General features: G+C 46.2%; 1 protein-coding gene across 3 annotated transcripts in view; it reads right to left on the minus strand.

Annotated features, from left to right (window-relative positions):
• COL22A1 (collagen type XXII alpha 1 chain) overlaps nucleotides 1-20,777 on the minus strand; it is a 311,922-nt gene that overhangs the window by 144,112 nt on the left and 147,033 nt on the right. For all 3 annotated transcript variants that reach the window (XM_065586243.1, XM_024102639.3, XM_024102638.3), the window contains 3 exons: nucleotides 10,339-10,392; nucleotides 8,590-8,643; nucleotides 2,151-2,204 (listed from right to left, as the gene is read on the minus strand). In XM_065586243.1, the coding sequence (XP_065442315.1) occupies nucleotides 2,151-2,204; nucleotides 8,590-8,643; nucleotides 10,339-10,392 (162 nt within the window). The remainder of the gene's footprint in view (nucleotides 1-2,150; nucleotides 2,205-8,589; nucleotides 8,644-10,338; nucleotides 10,393-20,777) is intronic.

Raw genomic sequence — 20,777 nt, forward strand, 5'->3', positions numbered from 1 at the left:
TTACAGTGCAGCTGGGTTAGCTGAAAATTAATGAGAACTGCCTGCCTAGGTTTGTTTGGTCCACAGGACAGGTTAGATTCTGTTAAGATTTCAGGACATACTTGAGTGAAATCAAACACTGGACAAGCCTGTCCATGTCTGACAGTATATTTGTGATCAATTTGCCCAGCTGGAAAAACCTGCTCTTCTCTCTTGGGATAAAGTCACTTGTTTGCATTGCACACTTGACACTCCATAACACAATCTCTGCTTTCTCTCCCCCTCTCTCTTTTTTCCTCCCTTCCCATGCCTCTCCAGGGGTTTAACGTGTGCAAACATGCCTGGGAGAAAGTCAGGCAGATGTAATGCACTTGAGTTCTCCTTGGGGTTCACTTTCAAAGCTTATCCATTGTCTTCTCGGCAGCTTATCGGCAGGGGTATGGAGAAGTATAATTGTCAGTGCTCATTTTTAGCGTGCCAGTGTAGAATCACTAAATCCTGGAGTGTCCCCTCCAAATGCCTTTCATTCATGAGATCTGAGGCACCTCCAAATGTACTCTATCTTACAGTACTGCCATGGAGTTATACCAGATGTGAGGTCACAAAAGCCTTCTGGGTCTTAAGAATTACCGGACCAGAAAGAAACTGACCATCCCACCTCATGTCTCGTGGCCAATGCCAAATGATTTCAAACAATGCACAATCTACCTCAGGCACTGTGATGCACCTAATTTTGTGTGCTAGTGGAGATGTTTCCTCCTTGACTCATGTGGTGCCCTGTAGCACGTGGATTCATATAGCTCTTTTAATTTTATCTTAGCTACAGCAGATGCTGTTAGTTGAGTTCACTGAGCGAGACAAACAGAAGGAGCAAAAATGAACTCTGCAGTGTCCTGTTCTAGAAAGCAAAGTCCTACCCAGCCACTTCTCAAAGCAGAGTGGAAGAGGTTAAAAAAAGATGACTCCACTCTGGTGCACTAGTACCTTGGGGCCCACTTGGGCATCAGAGCATATGATTATAGCCCTGCTCTGCTCTAACCGCACACACCAAATGCCAGCTTGATGATGAAAACGAATGGGGTCATTACTAACAGATTATGAGCAACGCCGCATGTACTGCACGGCGGAGCTGTCCTCCTTCCGTAACAGGGCGGTTCAAGAGGCAGGAGGAAAACATTCTCCTGACTTGCCTCAAATGTGCCTCTTGTGCTACTAACACTTTGTTGGGATCTGCCCAGGCACTGCTGCGCCTGTTTGCAGCTCAACAGACAATTTAGGCAGACACCCCTTTACTTTTCAGACAGTTGGGTAGTGATACTATACTGATCCACAGCCAGGCGTAGGCAAACAATCAGATTCTCTTCTTACTTTCATTGGTTTTAGACCCAGGAGGCCTATAGACTCCACAGTTGTCAGGTAAACATTAAGAAAATTCACAACCTTCTCCAAAAACACAGGCCTCTATCTGGTGAGTTGTAAAGGAACAAGTCAACCAGGACAGGGAGCCTTTTAAGGCATTAGCAGGTCTGGCATTCCATTTAAACGCACTGCTGCACACAGTCAAGTCAGTACACCCCACAGTACACTTAGGTAAGCCTGTACAGTGCCCACGTCATTGCTAAGGTGGGTCCAGGAGGCTGGGTTGCAAATTGGTTACCTGTCCCAGTTTTCTGGGGCTTGATACAAATTCTACAGGGTAATCCCATGTCCTACAAGTCTAATATACAGGGCCCTAAAGGGTTCCAAAATAGCTTTCTCAAAACATCATTACAACATGAGGTCACATTGCATTGTGTTGTGATCCAATTGTGAAGCAATGTATTAATGTTGCATCACAAGACACAACATTATAACATTGCAGTGTGAATACTGCTACATGGTGGCACACAAGGTAGCTCAAAGCAACCCATCCAAAATGTTAGGTTTCCTAGTAATTCCTAAATACCATTCTCTGCAGGCCTCATGCCAATCTTATACACATCTGGCATAAGTCAGAAGTAATTCCCCAGAAATCGTGGAAGTTTCACTGTGGGAACGTAGTGGAGAGTCGGGCATCTATAGATTTTCATATGGAAAAGTCAGTTGTGCAGAATACTTTGAAAATGTGGGGGAAGTTTCCAGATTCAAGGATTATTTAGCTAATAAAATGTAACCAGAGAATCATGACTTACGGGTGCTCCGACATAGCCTTTAATTCCTGGTGGACCTGGCTGGCCCTCAGATCCCTGGGGAGGAAATAAAACATTGAAAAAGACAATTGGTTAATTCAAAAGAGAAAGCAATAAATAACGTAGTCAGGAATTAAACAGGCACTTCCTGTGAGATGCTGAGCTGGCCTCTCTGGGGATCTGTACTAAATGCCTCGAGTGTTCTTCCATCTCCCAGCTATGCACCTACAATGAAGCTCAAACCTTTCCCTTTGCTTCCAGTGTTCAGACACCAGCACTGGTGTCACACCAAGCTCTTTGTGGTCTTACCACTTGGTTTTCAGACCTGCCACTTAAAGACAAACTGACACGTGCAGATTTCTGTATCAGTTGTTGCTAATTGGGCCAATTACATGAATTTGGCACTTCCCCCTTTCTTGGCTGGGCGAGGTGGAGTCGTTCTGAAAACAGTATGAATAAGACACACACCCATAAAGGCAGCATGTTTGACAGTAGAAGCTAGTTCTTGGTGATAAGCAAGCCCCAGAGTTCAGAGAAACACATACAATGCAAGCAAGTTCATGGCATCACCTTGTGTTCTTATGTTTGGCTGGAGAGTGACAGATGGGATTCGAACTTGTTATTACTCTCTCTTTGTGTTTTCCAATACATAGTTCATAAATGAAAGACCAGGTTCTTAGGTGCACTTATGTCAGGGTGGGGTGGGGGGGCAAGGGAGCCAGTTATGAATCTGCCCCCCCAGTCTCTTTGGTGCCATCTGCCAGATGGGGCTAGCCAATGCAGCAAGCTCTCATGTTGTGCCCATAACACAGCTGGCTGCAGGTGGGACAGTGCAGGAGGTGGTGTTCTTTGCTGGGGGGGAATCCACCCACAAGATCGACGCAAAACAGACACACACATCAGTGAATGTAGCCCTGAGTGTTTTGAGATTGCACTGTTGGACCAACTGATTTGGTTGCTAGTTCATTGGACGTTCATTTCCCTTATGTTAACTCCAGTTTTGGATCTTCCTAACTCATAAGGCTGCAGCTTCGAAAAGAACAAGCCTTCATGTTCAGCTTACGCTGACGATTTCCAGCCACTGATATTTCCAGCAAATTGAAGCCATCAAAACGAGGGTTAGTTCAGGAAGGCCCCGATCCTACAAGAAGCCTGCGGAGATGCAGGGTGTACCCGCATAGAGCGATGTGCACGAGGGGGACCTACGTGTTCACCGTTGGTGACCAAGATTCAAATACAAATGACCGGGAACATGGTGGTGTTGCAGGCCCTGCTTGCCTCACAATGTGAACCGTGCAAGTTCAAACATCATTAAGTAGCATGGTTCTGGCAGGGACATTACACGGCAGGACTCTGCTCCACAAGTACCAATCACCGTTTTGGGGAGTGAGGCTATAGCTCTGTTTGCCCAGAGGGGGAGTTATATTTTAAAACACCAAAATATTAGCTGAAACCCTGCCCTAGACCACTCACAGAAAGAAGAACTTATTAGCACAGCCATACTGTGGTTGGGAACTGTGCTAGCCAGGGAGGCCAACTATGGTACAGACTTGTGACTAGGTTTATAAATAGATTCAAGCACCTTTATGAGGCCTCGTGCAGCTGCTAAATTGTGGTGCAGGGACTCAGGCAGACGAGTGTGTGTGTGGCTTCCTCCCCCCATTGAGGGGCCTCAGGCGGACAAGGGGGACCTTCTCTTTGCTTTCTCTCCCCCAGTCAACAGGCCTCTTCCCCCTCTTCTGTGGATGTTTCTTCCCATCCCAAAGCCACCATAGAATCTGATAGAATCAGAGGCCATGAACTGGAATAGCAGGAGGCATTCCAGGTCAAGGCGAGAGTGGGTTTTGAGGGGGGAGCTTGACAGCCCCTGTTTGCATTATATCTGGCTCGAGCCAGCAAGATCAGCCCCTCATTCTGACAAGGACTAAATTTACCCACAAAATTGGATGAGAGAGAACATTTGTAACATTGAAGGAGTTGAGCTAGGAGTACAGCAGGAATGTCCCCATGAGACCTCACTGAGCAGCGCAAGCAGTTAACCTCATTACATTTTTTACGGAAACAAAAAGGTGCTTTTATTAGATTTGTATTGGCATTCTTAGCTCTTATATCAGAGGGGGATTAAGTCCTTTGGGGATGAAGTACTATTACCAGAAGGCTGTAGTGCCATTAACTGTGCCCCTGGAAGTTTCACTGTACAGTTACTGAAGTCTGCAACAATTGTTCACTTTGTCCTTAAAAGAAAAAAATAAATGCATAAGATTGACCCTAAGGCAAGAGACTGGAAAATCCCTCAGCCAAGTAGTTTAGCAGCTCACTGAGTTTCCTGAAATGCATCTATAGTGCCTGAATGGTTGTCTGTGAGCTTCTCCTGCTTAGCTGGGGGTAAATGAAGACTGATTGAACCTGGGAACCACTGGGACCCAGTTAACTCTCCTCGGAGTCTGCAGCAGAACCCGGAGAGCTCAACCTCACCACAAAGGTGCTGCTAAATAAAGATAAGTGATCTGACAAAAAAACAACCATTACAGCAGGAATAGGAGACGTGACCTTTACAATTATCAATGCCACCTCCTTTATAATCCCAGTTACCGGCTCGACGCTTATATATAAATGTAGTCAGTAGACGGCTCAGGGTTTTTTTATACCATTAGTAATTTCTATTTTAATGCACAGTCAACAAAATTGGGATTCCTTCTTAAAACAGCAGAGCCCAAAATCCAGCCAAAGGACGCCACATAAATAAAAGTCCCTGTGAAAGGAGATGATGGTTTTATATTTAATCAGGGCAGGTGAGAGAGAGCTGGGTGGCAGAGCTCACTTCTCTACAGTGAATGCTTGCCATTACTTTGTCAGAATGTATTTAAGCTACACGTGGTACATGCCCATCATAGCCATCACATAAACACCCATGCTTCCCAACCCATAGTGCTATATGCATTTCCATCTATTGAACATACAGACATAATCATACTGCTTTATTGTTATTATTCATGTTGCAGTACCGCCTAAAGGACCCCCTCGAGATCAGGGCCCCATTGTGCTAAGCACTGTACATAAACACAGTAAGAAGAATTTATAAACACAGAAGTTACTAGATCACAGGCCCTGGTTCTCATGGGGGACTTTGATCACCCCTATATCTGCTGGGAGAGCAATACAGCAGTGCACAGACAATCCAGGAAGTTTTTGGAAAATGTAGGAGACAATTTCCTGGTGCAAGTGCTGGAGGAACCAACTAGGAGCAGAGCTCTTCTTGACCTGCTGCTCACAAACAGGGAAGAATTAGTAGGGGAAGCAAAAGTGGATGGGAACCTGGGAGGCAGTGACCATGAGATGGTTGAGTTTAGGATCCTAACACAAAGAAGAAAGGAGAGCAGCAGAATACGGACCCTGGACTTCAGAAAAGCAGACTTTGACTCCCTCAGGGAACTGATGGGCAGGATCCCCTGGGAGAATAACATGAGGGGGAAAGGAGTCCAGGAGATCTGGCTGTATTTTAAAGAAGTTCTTGTGTTAGAAGAAGGAATAAATAACACTTCCTTATTTACTTTCTCCACACCTGTCATGATTTTATAGACCTCTATCATATCCACCCTTAGTCATCTCTTTTCCAAGCTGAAAAGTCCCAGTCTTATTAATCTCTCCTCAGATGGAAGCTGTTCCATAGCTTTAATCATTTTTGTTGCCCTTCTCTGCACCTTTTCCAATTCCAAGATATCTTTTCTGAGATGGAGAGACACTTTAAAGATGAAGTAATTTGTCCACAGTCAGTCAAGAAGGCTGGGTAGAGCCAGGAACACATGCAAAATCTTCAGAGTCCCTGTTCACTGCACTTGTGGATGTCACCCAAGTTGGCATAATCTAATGTCACTAGAGACTAGTGTACTTCAGGAGGAAAAGCAGGGGGAGATGATAAACAGGCAAAGAGCGAGCGAAGGTTTGCCAGACTCATACAAAGTAGTCCCATTAGTTGCAGCGTAACAGTGTGCTGAGGGAAGAATAGGGCAGCAGGAAAACTCCAGGGCCATAACTAGGAATGAATTGAAACCATCCTCTATTAGGTGCTGTTTCCTGCACAGCTCCAGAGTCACTCCAGGGCTGCTGTTCAGTTACGTTTCTTCTCTGGTGCCTCTTGAGGCATTTGACCTACAATGGCTGGCCCATGGACCACCACTATTTGGAATGGGAGTGGTTCTGAGTCCAGCTTCCGTGACACTTCCCCGTCCATCGCTCTGATCCTATGTGGTAACAGTGTTTTCCTCCACCCCATGCAGACCAGCTTTGAACGTTTTCTTCTGGGTGAATTTCTGGATACAGCTTTTCACCTTGTATAACATTATCCATGTAAGGGGCTGACTGGGACTCATCCCTCCACTACTGTTGGATTGTTCCCTAGAATATAGTTTCTAGGGCCTTGTCTAGTCTACTGTTAGATAAATCAGACAATGAGGTTCCTATTACCTCTCTTAAGAGATGGTTCAGACTCATACACCTTACCCAAGATATCTGTGAAGTTATCCAACCGAAACGTTCCCTTTCCCAACTGCATCCTACCACTTCTAGCCATGTCACTTAGTTGTTGTTTAGTATTTGTATACAGTGTCCTAGACGTGCCCCTTGTACTACCCTAAATAATTCCTCTCCTGCTCGTATGTGCTATGGTAATACAAATAAATAATCATGTTTATGCTTATTAAATACCTGCTGGCAGTTTTCATATCTCCTCTCTGTCATCACTTCATGAAGCTATGCACCTTCTTTTCTAGAAGGGCTTGATCCTGTGAGGTGCTGAGTGAGCTCAAGGTTTGCTGAGGGTTCTCAGCAACTCACAGAAATGCTAAGCACCCTGACGGGCCGAGTCCTTAGGGAAAGGAATATGTGGAGCAGACTCCAAATGAGGATGATGAGCTCAGCACCAGGAAGAGGAAATGGCACAGACGTTACACAGAAGCCACCAATTTATCTGGCTTTTGTTCCGTTATTGATAATAATTCAAGATGCACAGAAAACGTGGATTTATTTATTGGGCCAGAGATTGGAGCCACGCAGCCGGCCAGCACGTATGGGTGACAAGTTCAATTCACGTCACCTGCCGCTGAATCCCCCTGAAGGATGAGTGTACCCAGAGTCATTAGGAAAGAGAGGGCCTAGGTTACAGACGACCGTATTAAAATGCTGCCCCCTGTTCTCCCAGCCGAGCCCTACATTCACAGCTGCCATTCATCTTCTGCAGAACGCTCTGTCATGCAACTTCCACAATGAGCCCCTTTGTGCGGCTGCATGTAACCCCGGCGCTGCTCCTGCATTCACTGGTTTGCTGCCAAGCATTTCAACCAAGTGATTAATACATGTGTGCTTGTGAGCAGGCCCTATGGGAACCGTGGCAGTTTATAAACATTCACCCACGGAAGTGACAGGCAATTAGGGAAAGGGCCTGCCCATCTCTCCCTGGCTAACACGTCTACTGGGCCCTGTACAAATGAACGCTGCTTGTTTGCTTCATGGATCCTCCTATTCTGTGCCAGACGGGACCTGAATCCCTTCCAGCAGACACAGGGCCTGCTCCTGCTCCTACTGAAGTTAGAGGCAAAACTCCTCTTGACCTCAGTGGGAGCAGAACCGGGCTCTGTGAATTCAGTCTGGCCCCTTTCTTAGGCAGATAATAACCTGCTGTGCCTATTACACCATTTACGTGCAGTTCATAGTTTTCTATAGTTTAACCTCCTGGCCCCCCTCATCTTTCATATGGAAATGTGACCCACAAAGGCTAGCTGCTTCAGCAAGCGCTGCCACTTGGATTGAGATGGTGTGTTGCACCAAGGCACCTGTATTGTCAGCGGGCTGCATCTCTGTGTTATAAAGATGAAGCGGCAACCTCTTCCGCTTGATGCACATTATGGACCCAGTTCTGCCCCCAGTTATAAGGGAGTAAGTCAATAGGAGCTGGATCTGTGTCAGTGAGGACAGAACGAGGCCATAAACCCAGCCCGTCAGATCCAGGCTTGTTCCCAATGTAGGGCTCAGCTGGGCGTTACTGAATCCAGACTCCTGAAGACATTCTTCGAACCAAATCCAGAGGGGACGTAAATGCTGTTGTAAGTTGTACATTGCCAAGTCACTGCGAATTGGCACAAACTGAGGCACCCAAAATTAGTGGACATTTGACAATTCAGGCCTTATGCTCTCTGAGTCACTCTCTTTCCACCTGTTATATGGGGATGATAATACTCACCTCCCTTCCTGGGAGCATGGATGGATTTACTGATGTTTTAACAATATTTTGTAGGCAATGTGCATTATCCTAATGCTGGGAGTTTGTTCCCTCACTAGGGAGCGTGCAAAGAATAACAATCACAAATCAACTCCAAGAAACCAGAGGTACACATAACGTCAAGGCAGGAAATACAAGTGTGGACTTAGAGCGAATGAAGAGTCTCACCTTAGGGCCTGCTGGACCAGGCAATCCAAATGCCCCTGGCTGCCCTGGTTCTCCCTGTAACCAAAAGCACATGGGTTAGTTGTGTGGTTTCAAATGCCTGCATTCAATTTTGAAATGTTTAGGGAAGGTACAAAAAAGAGCCACCGCTGAAGGATGCAAGGATGTTACTGATGGAAGCACCACATTGCCTCCAGTGCTCGCATTCCACAGGTCATGTGAACATAAGAACATCCGAACATCCATACTGGGTCAGACCAAAGATCCATCTAGCCCAGCACCCTGTCTTCTGACAGTGGCCAATGTCAGGTGCCCCAGAGGGAATGAACAGAACTGGTAATCATAAAGTAATCCATCCCCCGTTGCCCATTCTCAGCTTCTGGAAAAAGGGGTAGCTCCTGAAGTCCACAGTGTGCTTTTTCTCAAGAGGAACCATAATGGGACCAGACCAAAGTAAATATACCATTGATATATTTGGACATTCATTAGCTCTTTGCAGGCAGCTTCCTAAGCAACAAAATGTCATCTCCAGGGCTCGTGCCACCTAGGATTTACAATTGGTCAGGCCTCTAAAGGCTACACCACAAATGTGATCTTTAACAGTCGGGCCAGTGCAATGAACCCATCAAATCAGGGCAGTGGAAGGTTATGATGTTAGGATACCATGTCGCCATATATCACCCCCAGATCAGTTTAATGTACAATATGATACAGTTGCATTGATTCAGAAAGGTATTTTGGGATGTTCTAATGGCCTGCAATATTGGGAGTACCTCTCCAAAAACACTATGGGCGGCAGAATTGGGCTACCTCCAGACACAGCATGACAGGGATGGGAAGCAAGAGAGCATTCTGCTATGTACCCCTTCCCTGTTATTAGTTCATGTATGTCTGACCTCCCAAAGGAATCCTTTACCGAAGTTCTCCTCAATTGCTGACAAACTACCACCAGGGAGTAAGGGCTACCTGGCCGATGGGTTCCTGCACCAGGAACAGCAAACAGGGAGGCAGGCAAAGAATGCAGATTAGCAAAAGGGAGGTAAGAGAAGAGGTTAAATGGGCAGATGATTCAAGCATAGAAGTGGTTGAGGTAGGAGGTAAGAGGCCCGGAGGGCAGGGCTAAAATATTAGTGACATTGAGAAAAGTACACCCATAAAGGGTGCTGGAAAATGCTTGGACATTTGTCCCCTTCTGCAACATTCAGGCTAAGGGTATTTTATCCAGTATGCTTGAGTTTCCTCCTGCAAAGCCTGCAGCTCTCCCCAATCCCTGAGCTTTTAACAGCGTATGCATCACTAAGAGATGTTCAATCTTCTGCTTTTGTGACTGGGATGCCAACATTGGCTTCCCTGTTGCCCTTCTCCAGTCATTCTCCATTCCTATCATCTCCACAGGCTGGTAGCCCTTTGGGGTGAAACAAATGGCTGAGTTTTGTGCCTGTAGTTCTTAACCAACACAGCAGCAGCAAGTCCCAAACTGCAGCCTGCCAGGCGTCCCCCTCTCACAGCTTAATGAATTATAACGGTTCTGCCCCTGGAGTCACTCAATATGCTTAATCCCTATGAAGTCCACAGTCTTTGCGAACATGTAAGGGACAATGCTGAGGTCATTAACCTCCTGTCATTTGTTTTTGTTCCTGCTAAAATGGCCACACAAATCCCTGAGGCACATCCCACTCAAGAGAGATTGATTTCCACTGCCTGCCTCACGCTGAAAGGAAAGGATTACAAGGAAGGAACAGAAAAGCTTACGGTTTCTCCTTTCGCTCCGTCCCTCCCGGGGGGGCCAGGTGCGCCTGGGGATCCCTGCAACACAACGGAACCAGCATCAGCATAATATTAACATCAGCTGAAAGCACAACGACATGAGTAATACAGCAAGGGAAGAACAGGCGAGGAGAAAAATCACTTCACCGTGAGCACCTACTGTTTACAGTCTCAAGAGGGCCCACTGCCAACATTAACACTCCTTGGTCAGCAAGTGAGCTGTTAGGGACTCGCCAATATCCTTGTTCATTTAACTTATTTAAAAAGAAAACAATATAAAACCACTGCAGTAATAACACGTGTAACCTTGCCATCTTATTACTGTTACCCCTTGTCTTCCCAACCCCATTTCAGTTGTTTGTAACTTGCCAAATTTTAACCATTCAGGCCAAACTGTTCCATCCCAGGTGTCTGCTTCAGGCAAACTTTTTTTGGAAATTTTCAGGCAAAAAAGGATCAGTTGTTTCCAAGAATGCAATTACAGAAAAATATGTTGTTTGACCCATCTTAAAAACACTCTCACCCCTGTTTTGCTGAGATGTTCTGGTGCCTCCGTGCATTGCAGCAGGGACTTGAGATTTCATGGGGATGGATGTCACCTTTTGATATTCCTGTAAATATCCCTCCCCTTTTGCCGGCTCATATGCCCCCAAACCTCTCAATTTGCACATGCTCAGTAGACATTATGAGAGTCTGGCTGCTAATTTCTCCAAAGATTCCATTTGAACAATGGAGAGCTAATTCAAGAGCAGCTATTCTGCAATTGCTATTCTGGGCTATTTCCTCATGCAGACCAGCCCTGAGTCTCAACATCCCTTTACTGTCAGCCAGTGCCAGGAATCCGACTGGTAAAATGTGTACCTCATGTCCTTCTACTGGCTAGCCCACATAGGAGATGACAACTTTCTACTGCCAACAGTTACTCTGGAAGCTCAAAAGTCAGAAGTCTAAAAAGATTGACCTGGCTTTTAAACCAGTGGTTCTCAAACTTTTGTACTGGTGATCCCTTTCACATAGCAAGCCTCTGAGTGTGACCCCCCCTTATACATTAAAAAACACATTTTAATATAGTTAATGCCATTATAAATGCTGGGGCAAAGTGGGGTTTGGGGTGGAGGCTGACAGCTCGCAACCGCCCACGTAATAACCTTGTGACCCCCTGAGGGGTCACAACCCCCAGTTTGAGAACCCCTGTTTTAAACCATGTGGGAGACAATGTGGTTGCATGTGATGGACTTTCTGTTGTTGTTGGTTTTTGTTTTGTTTTTTGTTAGGGTTTTGTTTGTTTGTTTTTGTGTGTTTGTTTTTCAGTTTGCTTGTTTAAAAACCTAGGAAATGGCATATAAAAAAATACATTAAATAAATTAAGATTGCAAAGTCAAGCACTCAGAAGTCTCAAGATGCAAGAGTTAAGGTTGCCTATGCATATATTCCCTGGGAAGGTTGCCTTTGCGCATATGTACACACACAGAGATATACTGATACAAACACACCACACAATACCAATAAATCAAGAACCAGATTCTGCCACCCTTACTCATATTTCTAGTCATTTACTCCATGAGTGGAATCATTAACGTCAAAAAAATATATTTGTGGAGGAAGGTACTAATCAACGTGAGACAGAGAGACAGAATCTAACCCTTTATTTATTTAACGGCATATACGGAACTTCTTAGGGGTTAATAATAGCTGGCTTCAGCAAAGTATCTATTGCATATACATAAATTAAAGTCATTACTTTCATTATCAGATTTCATGCAAACTGAACCTTCACGGAGAGCCTTAGTTTGGAATTTCTAATGCGGGGAAGAGGGGGCGGGGGAGGGAGAACAGATCAGATCTGCTCTATTTGAATGGTTCCCTAATCAGCGCCGGCTCTAGGATTTTTGCCGCCCCAAGCAGATACAATTTTGGCCGCCCCCCCACCATTTTTTTCTTACCCCACCCCCGGCCCCGCCTCAGCTCCGCCCCTTCCCCAAATCCTCAGCCCTGCCTCCTCCCCCCAGGCTCTCAAGCCTAGGAGGGAGGGGGAGAAGCAGCGCGCGCGCCGTGGCCACTTGGAGTCTCCCCCTCCCTCCCAGGCTCTCAAACCTGGGAGGGAGGGTGAGCAGCGGCGCGCGAATCAGCTGTTTCACACACCGCGGCCGCTCGGGATCTCCCCCTCCCTCCCACGTTTGAGAGCCTGGGAGGGAGGGGGAGCAGCGGTGCGCGAATCAGCTGTTTCGCGCGCCGTAGTGCGCGAGCGGCAGCAGCGGAGGTGAGCTAGGGCGGCCGGGGCACATTTTTAGGGGCGGCATTCTGGCGCCGGCCATGCCGCCCCTAAAAATGTGCCGCCCCAAGCACCAGCTTGTTTTGCTGGTGCCCAGAGCCGGCCCTGTCCCTAATGAGACAAAAAACCAGCAAATAGCAAATTTGATGTTCAAGGCAATCATTTGCTCAGCGAGGTCAATATACCTGGGAAGGAACTGCTGTTTCCTGACACAAAAGCTTGCAACATAGGTAAGAAGGTAGTTTCTTATCAGCAAAACTCCCCCTTCCCAGCCACAGTGCCACCACTTTCCTTCCCTTTCCTTTTCAGAGTAGAGGAATCAGGAAACAAAATCCTCTTTCCTCACTATTTGTTTTCCATGATGGGGCAACACTAGCATGGATGAATGGAGGTGTCTTCGTTCCTCTTTGTGTCAGTCTGGCAGGTGGTAGCCAATCTGCATGCAGGATTTTGGCACCCAGCTTCTCCTCCTCCTCCCAGAAGTACCCAGTACATTAGCTCCTAAGTGGATGAAAGCTTGAGCCATGTCACTGAAAGCATTAGAAGAACAAGATAGAAGGTGGCTCCGGCGTACCAAGCAGAACAGCTTTTTCACCCGGGATCCCCGTGAACCCCAGGATGTCTGCCTAGAGGTGCACGAAGAGCAGATTGCATTAGTGATTGGAGTGCCCTTCCAGCCTGAACGATCATTTAGCAGCCCCTCTCACCTTCCTGTCGTGAGCGAAGTGCAGGAATACACCTATCTCCAGAGGCAGGTCTAACAGTGTGCCTTCAATGGGGAAGCCCCACTCAACCCTGTCTGGTGCTACAAGGTTACAGCCTGGAGGCTTGTAGATTTCCACTTTCATTGTTAACCCAGGCCAGTTGCTTTCCATCCCTCACAGCAGTGGAAATGACCTGGCCAAATCAAGGGCTGGATCAGCGGCTGCTGATGCCTTAACAAAAGGACAAGGGCGGATTGCACTGTCTAGCTGTGCTTTGACCAAGTGAATGTTTCAATCTTTGAGAAGAAACTGGGGACCAGATTGGGCATTAGAAAAGCATCAGGCTTGGTCTACAGTTAAGTTTAGCCGCCACTGCTTGTCATTTAGGACAGTGAGTAAAATCACACCCCTACCCCACATAGCTGTGTCAGCAAAAGCCCTGCTGTAAACATAGTCATTCCAGCAAAAAAAAAGTCCTTAGCCAAACATAACTTATTTTGCTTGGACAACTGATATAAATTATACCCAGAGACTTTTTCCCCCCCCAGTATAAACTGTGCCTACACTCAGAGGGTTTGATGGTACAGTAGAGATACTGGAAAATCCTTTCTAGTGTAGACAAGGTCTTAGTGAGTCAATACAATAGTAATTTAATGATCATAATGTTCTGATGTACTCTGCATAACAGAAACACAAAAACATTAGACAGGCTTTCACTGGGGATGGAGGGATGGATTTTGTTCACTTGTATTTATTTTTTAGGCTGGCATTCACCCCAGGCAAAGGGGTTTGTACAGGGTCTATGTGCCACTTACATCCCAGTGAGGTCCTGAAAACATGACTTAAAGGGGGCATCCTGCCTGTACTGGCCCTCAGCAGAGAAATGAATTTCATCCTTAATGAAAAGAGACAGTTGGTTGACTTATCTGTCAATCAAAAAGTAGGCAAGGGAGTTGAATTGGTGATCCTGCCCCTTAGGAACACAATTTAGAAGTACAACACATTTCCTGTTTAGGACTAAATTGTGTGTATCATAATACTCACTTATAGAATTCAAAGGGTTTATTGCAAGTAACAACTCCGCCACACACAGGCATGACTCAAACTTCCTCCTAAGATCCCCTCTCCCTCAAGTCAGATACAACAAAATATACAAGACAACAACTTAATGCTGAGATCAAAATGCAGCACTCTATATTTGTGGAGGTGCTGTCTACACTGATCATTCCAATATTTCATGTGAAGTATATTGAGATCCTGGGGTGACAGTGCTACAGAAGTAATTTGTATGCAGCTTGTCATATGTGGCTTTGTACTGGGATCATCTAGTTCAAAGGGGGTTTCACCATAAAGTTTATATCAGAATGCATCTGTATGTTGAAACAAACTGATTTAATAAAGGAAGGGAGGTGGCTTGCAGATGTAGGGAAGGGTCAAGGAATGAATTAGAGTTATTTGTTAGTCTCAAATCCTAGACTGCCAATGCAATGGACACTGAAATAGATGAATAATCCCTCAGTGACTTTTTTAAGCTAACAGGTCATGTTTATCTGCCTTTATCCCATTCACTTGCAACTCCTCACGTAGCTGCCAAGTTTACAAACATGTCTTCAGCTTGAAAACAGCTGTGGCCTATAATCACATATTTTATTTGAAACTCTGGGTTGTGGCCTATGATAACGGAGATGGGAACTATCTAAACAGGAAAGTAATGGCAAAAATCAGCCCTAAACATGCATTTAGACTGTAATTAGCCCTGCTGCCTTCCAATTCAAACAGTAATTCACTTGACTTTTCCATTTTATACAGAGAGCATGGGGGGAATGTTAGACAGTGCATATTCTAGATCCTTTTTGTTGTCTCTTTCACACAGGTTCCTTTTTTATGTGGAGGTGCCTCTTATTTTAATAACAATGAAATTGAATTTCTGACCGAGTCACTCCAACATTAGTAGAGGTGCCTCCTGCCAGGGCCGGCTCCAGGCACCAGCCCACCAAGCTTGTGCTTGGAGCGGCACCTGGAGGGGGGGCGGCGCGGTGCTCCGGCCCCCGGGGAGAGCGGGGCCACGGCCGGGCTCGCCGCCCTCCCCCCGGCGCTCTGGCCGCCCTCCCCCCCGGCGCCCTCCCTCCGGCCGCCGGGGGGAGAGCGGCGAGCCCTGGCTGGGGCTCGCCGCCCTCTCGTCGCCCTGCCCCCTGCGCTCTGGCCGCCGGGGGGAGAGCGGAGCCCCTGCCGGGGCTCACCGCCCTCCTCCCGGGGCTCCGGCCGGCAGCTTTTTTGCCTGGGGCGGCAAAAAAGCCAGAGCCAGCCCTGCCTCCTGCACTTGCATTGGGAGTCCTTCAAAAGTCAGTCCAATGAGACTAGGTGAGTTACAGGCTTGGAATTATCCTCCTTTGGCACTGTCACAGACTGGGCGAGCTAACAGGTCTTTTCCACCTCTCACTTGTAAGATTATGTAATTGGCAAGGGATCATTCACCACGAGTGCCACCAGTCCCTAGTTCAGCCCGGTGATTGAAAGTAACGTTCATCTGTACTATATCCAATGTCCTCTTTGCAGTGAGGTAATCGTCACAGTCTAACTGAGAAGAGTCTGCATGACAAAACCACCACTGCTAATTGGCACTCTCAGTTAGAGGCCGTGAGCTGAACAAGAAAGGAAAATGAACTATTGTCTCCCCCTTACAGATGGTCTCTCCAGTTCAGGACTGAGGCTCGTTAGATGAGATTTGTGGGGAATTCTGCATTGCTGTGGTTCATATTATAAACCGTTTTCTGGCTGCGAGTGGGCTGCAGGGCTGCCACCTTTCTCCAGAACTATATTCACATCGGTATTTTTTTCATAAATTGTGCGTGTTTTTATTAGTATTTTCAAGGCCCAGAGGAAACTTGTTGCAAAGATGAAAATTCAATCCGGGTCTCCTGAGTCTCGGTCTAGTTAGTGCCAAGGCCACCTCTTCCTCTCTCCTGGTTCCCTGGCACGCGTTTAATCCATTAGACCAGTGGTTCTCAACCAGAGATACACATACCCCCAAGGGTACACAGAGGTCTTCTGGGGGGTACGTCAACTCATCTAGATATTTGCCGAGTTTTACAACAGGCTACATAAAGAGCACGAGCAAAGTCAGTACATATACTGCTCTTTATACTATACACTGAGATGCAAGTACAATGTTTATATTCCAATCCATTTATTATATAATTATATGGTAAAAATGAGAAAGGAAGCAATTTGTCAGTAATAGTGGTTGCCGTGATACTTTTGTATTTTTATGTCTGATTTTGTAATCAAGTCGTTTTTAAGTGAGGTGAAACGTGGGAGTACGCAAGACAAATCAGACTCCTAAAAGGGGTACAGCTGTCTGGAAAGGTTGAGAGCCACTGCCTTAGACCATGCAGCTTTGGAAGGACACCAGCACTTTCCCCTCCTCCTCCTCTAGCTTTTTGTTTTTCAGAGGTAACAACCTGTGAATTTTGGAGTGAATGAGGCTTTAAAAAATTGTCACAAAACAGCCAACCCGTGGAAATATTTCCATGCAACATTTCATCGACATTTTTAGAAATTTCATTAAACTTTGTGAATGTTCTGTGAAGTCGAAGCCAGGTAAATTTAGATGCTGGAGATTTTTGCAGTGAATATTTCACCCAGCTCCACTTTCAAAAGCTGCTGACCAGAGGTAACACAGATGACTGCATTCTTGAAAGCACAGGTGCAGAATTGTATTAGTTTAATGAGGTTAAAACCCTATTAATATCTTGGCAGATTTCACATCAAAGCTTGCATTACCTTATGCTTCTACGGGAGACCAGCAATTCATCTCAACTAAGAGTTTGTTTTAGATCATTCGTCCAAAAACAAAACGAAAAAAAAAAAACACAACAAACCCAAACAAAAGAACAGCCCACTTCAGTCACTGCACTTCATTCTGATTTAATAAATACAGAAGACATATGGTCTAATTTTCAGGGTTCAATGGGAGCTACAGGTGCTCTCAGCCTCACTGGAAAACCAGGCTGTTAATGTACAGGGAATTGATAAAAGGCTGGCTAAGAACCCTTACCATATTGTAAACAGATACCGTAATGGTTTCATTCATTGCACAGGGAAAATACATAGAGCTCAATTGTCCCGGAAAGTCCAGCCTCACTGGGCACACACGCTGACCCCAGCTGGAGCTCCAGGAGGCACCGAGCCTCCAGGAAACACCAGGGCTTCTGGAGTTCCTGGGGAGAGGAGGTGCTGCATCATTTTCCAGCATGTCCATTGTGCGCTTCCTTATGAGTACGATGGAAAGACCACAGGCCAGATCCACCTCTGCATCACCAGAGTGGGACAAAACAGATGATGTGAACCAACGGCCTTTCCAATGACTTTGTACAGCGGGTAGGGGTAGGCGAATGAGGTCGCTGGTTACAGCTTCCCAATTCTGTAGCCAGCTCTGCACTGGACCTGGCCCCAGCAGAGTTTAGAGAAGCCTAGGAGCTGCTGTAAAGTTTGCCAAGACAGTAACGGTCTTCAGCATACTGTCCATCCTTTCCTGCCCTTGACCATTCCCCCTTGCAAGCCCTTACCACCACCTATAGTGGGGATTCTGAAAGAGGATGATGGTAGTGGCATAGAAGTCACCTCTATCAGCTCTATGCCCAATAGTGACTCTTCCACATCTAGGATATCCCCTGCTGGGAAGAAGAGGCCAGTTTCTACCCCTTTCCACAGCAGATGGTGCAAAGAGAGTCAGTGAGGGAGAAAATTTGGGTCTAAGTATTTCCGTGTGCACTGACTGAGCTCATTACAGTATCTGAAACGACTCCATTCAACAGCCCCAAGATCTGTTTGATCGACTGATCACCGTTTCTAAGAGTTTCAAAAGTTAAAGAAAAAACCCCAGCACATTCGTATTGTTTGCAGACCTATTTTTGGCGGAAAGTACAGAAACCAAGGCCAAAGATCAGCTAGAATTGATTGACTTACGGTCCTCCAAAGCACGCCGCGTTTCCAAGTTTTGTTGAGGAAAATTACTAAATTTCTACAAGTGCCAGCCAGAGCTCTGTGAGAGAACTGCTGTTTGTGCAGGCCCCTTTGGAAGCACTTACATTTCTGAAAAGGCCCTCTGCTTTTTATGGTTCTGAACAAACACAACACCACAACCGCAGAGTGGAGTCAAATCTGCATTCCACAGAGCATGTGGCCACGGCACAGAGAGAGCCGGACATGAAGGGGTTTGTTTTTAGCGTGGCAGTGCCAATATTTCCTTTGATGCAGCTTTCCCTGCAGCTCTCAGGGCAGATCGGGCCAAATGAAGTCAGTGGAGTAAGGCCAGCAAAGACTATGGCTAATTGTGCCTGTGTTTTGTTAAACCCCGAGTGTACTTACAGTGCCTTGTAAATAGTAATCACTGTGTGTGTTTGTCTCTGAACGAATCCTATTTAAATCGACATGCAGGTAAGGTCCAGACAGGCTCCTGCCAAAGACCTTGGTGCTGAAAAAGTTGAGAGATGTTAGAGATGGCTATGTACCTAGCCACCCCGGTTCAGAAATAGACAAATGGACACAAGGGGCCAAACTCCAAAGACAGTGTGACCCTATCCTGGATGGATCACCCTGCCTCTGACAGATACTGGAGGGGGCCTGTCCTTTTCATGGGTAACTTGTCAAACCTAGAAAGTCTCATCGAACTGAATCACTGTCCTACTCTTTTGTCCTTGCAGATACACACTCCAGTTAACAATATTGTATATTAAAGTTTGTAAAAGAACCAAAAACACTAAACCAAATAAACAAACCCCAACACAAACCCAGGAACGTGTTTTTGTGAATGCTGCACCCTAATCCTCTCCCGCCTTTTTTTTTTTAATTCTGCCACCAAAATTAGATATTTGGATTCAAGTTTGAAATGTGACAAATAGTGAGCAGTTGTACGACGTAACGTGCTCTTTGTCTCTAGGTAAAAACAATCCTCGCCGCTTTCATCTGTCTTCGCTCAGGATCAAAGCTTCCCTCAGACAAACAGCTTGCCAGGCACTGGATGGTGAGTGTGCACTGAAGCAGAACAAGAACACGGTCGCCTTTAGCATGACATTGATTAATTTGTATCCTCCGGCCTATAAATAGCATGTGGCGATTGTAGCTGTGCAGCTCCAGATGATTTGTCAGGTACCAGGCGGATGTTTTGCCCTGTCAGAGAAACCTATTAACTCACCGTGCCCAGCTTCCCAGAGACACCATTTCTGGCCTTTTTTTTTTTGCCAAAAGATTTTTGTCGTATGTAGCGCCAGATCCGAAAGGAATATGTCATACAGAATAGGAAGCGGACACACCTAATAGGTCTCTCTGAATTTAGGCCCCGATTCTGCACTTTCGTCCACATGGGTTGAAGCCCTGTGCCCACACAGAGTCCCAGTGATTTGCCACAATGCAGCCCCAAGACCTGGTGCACTTAAGGCTGCCCAGGGTAGAATCTTGCCACAAGATTGTGAGCTGTTCATGGTAGGCCCAGTCTCATTGGTCTGTAGAGTACTATGTGCTCCTCTGGGGCTGTAAAAACAGTTGGCCGTAATAATGTGCACTCCTCCGTTGGACTGATACAAAATGTTTCTGATCAAGGCAATGGCTTCCTAGCAGTGTCTTTTCGTATCCCATTCTTGCTTTGTTCCCCAGAAGCATCAGACAGCCGAATTGGCAGCTTTCTGCTGACGTAAGAGAGCCCAGACAGTATTGGCATTTGAAGTTACAGCATCTCAGGTTAGTGCGGCCAGGGCAGAGTACTGGTGATTAAAGAGAGGTGAAACTTCAACGTGTGCGAGAAAAGAACAGTGTGGAACAAACGTCCATTCCGCTGGCCATGGTTTCTTGGCTCCATGACACAGCTGCTTATCTGCCCTAGCTGTCAGAGTCGCCATCTTCAACCTCTAAAGGGGAAGGTCAGCCTGGCAGCAAGCATTGATAAGGGGTGTGTAATATGGAGAAGGAAGGACCTGACTGCCTAACTTTATCAATCAACTGGAGTATATGACACTGCCTCTGCTCTTCTTCTGTTCTTATGAATGGGTAAGGAGAGGGGAAACTTGGCCACAAGAACAGGTTTCAAAGCTCTTAGTCAGGGGAAAGATGGTAGATAGCATGTGATGGGGTGATGCCTTTGACTGACTACAGGTCTGCTGGGGGTGACAAAGATCTGTTTTGTGCAGCACCTCTGGAAGCTGTAATTTACTAGAATAACAGGCTCGTTTTATATTCTACACGCACATTAGCTGGTTAGGAAGGCTCTTTTCACTTCCTGACAAGCAGCTAATCCATACCTGTCAGTCGTAATACCGTGTGAAAGAGCGTTCTGCGTCCTGGCCCGGTTATCAGTGACTGAATCACAGGAATCTCTTTTACAGAACTCTCACCAGAAGAGGAATGGAGAGATGCAAAAGCTTTCTGATACTATTCGTTTTCACACTCGGAGC

This window comes from Chrysemys picta, chromosome 2 (genome assembly GCF_011386835.1).
Source record: "Chrysemys picta bellii isolate R12L10 chromosome 2, ASM1138683v2, whole genome shotgun sequence".
Lineage (NCBI taxonomy): Eukaryota > Metazoa > Chordata > Testudines > Emydidae > Chrysemys > Chrysemys picta.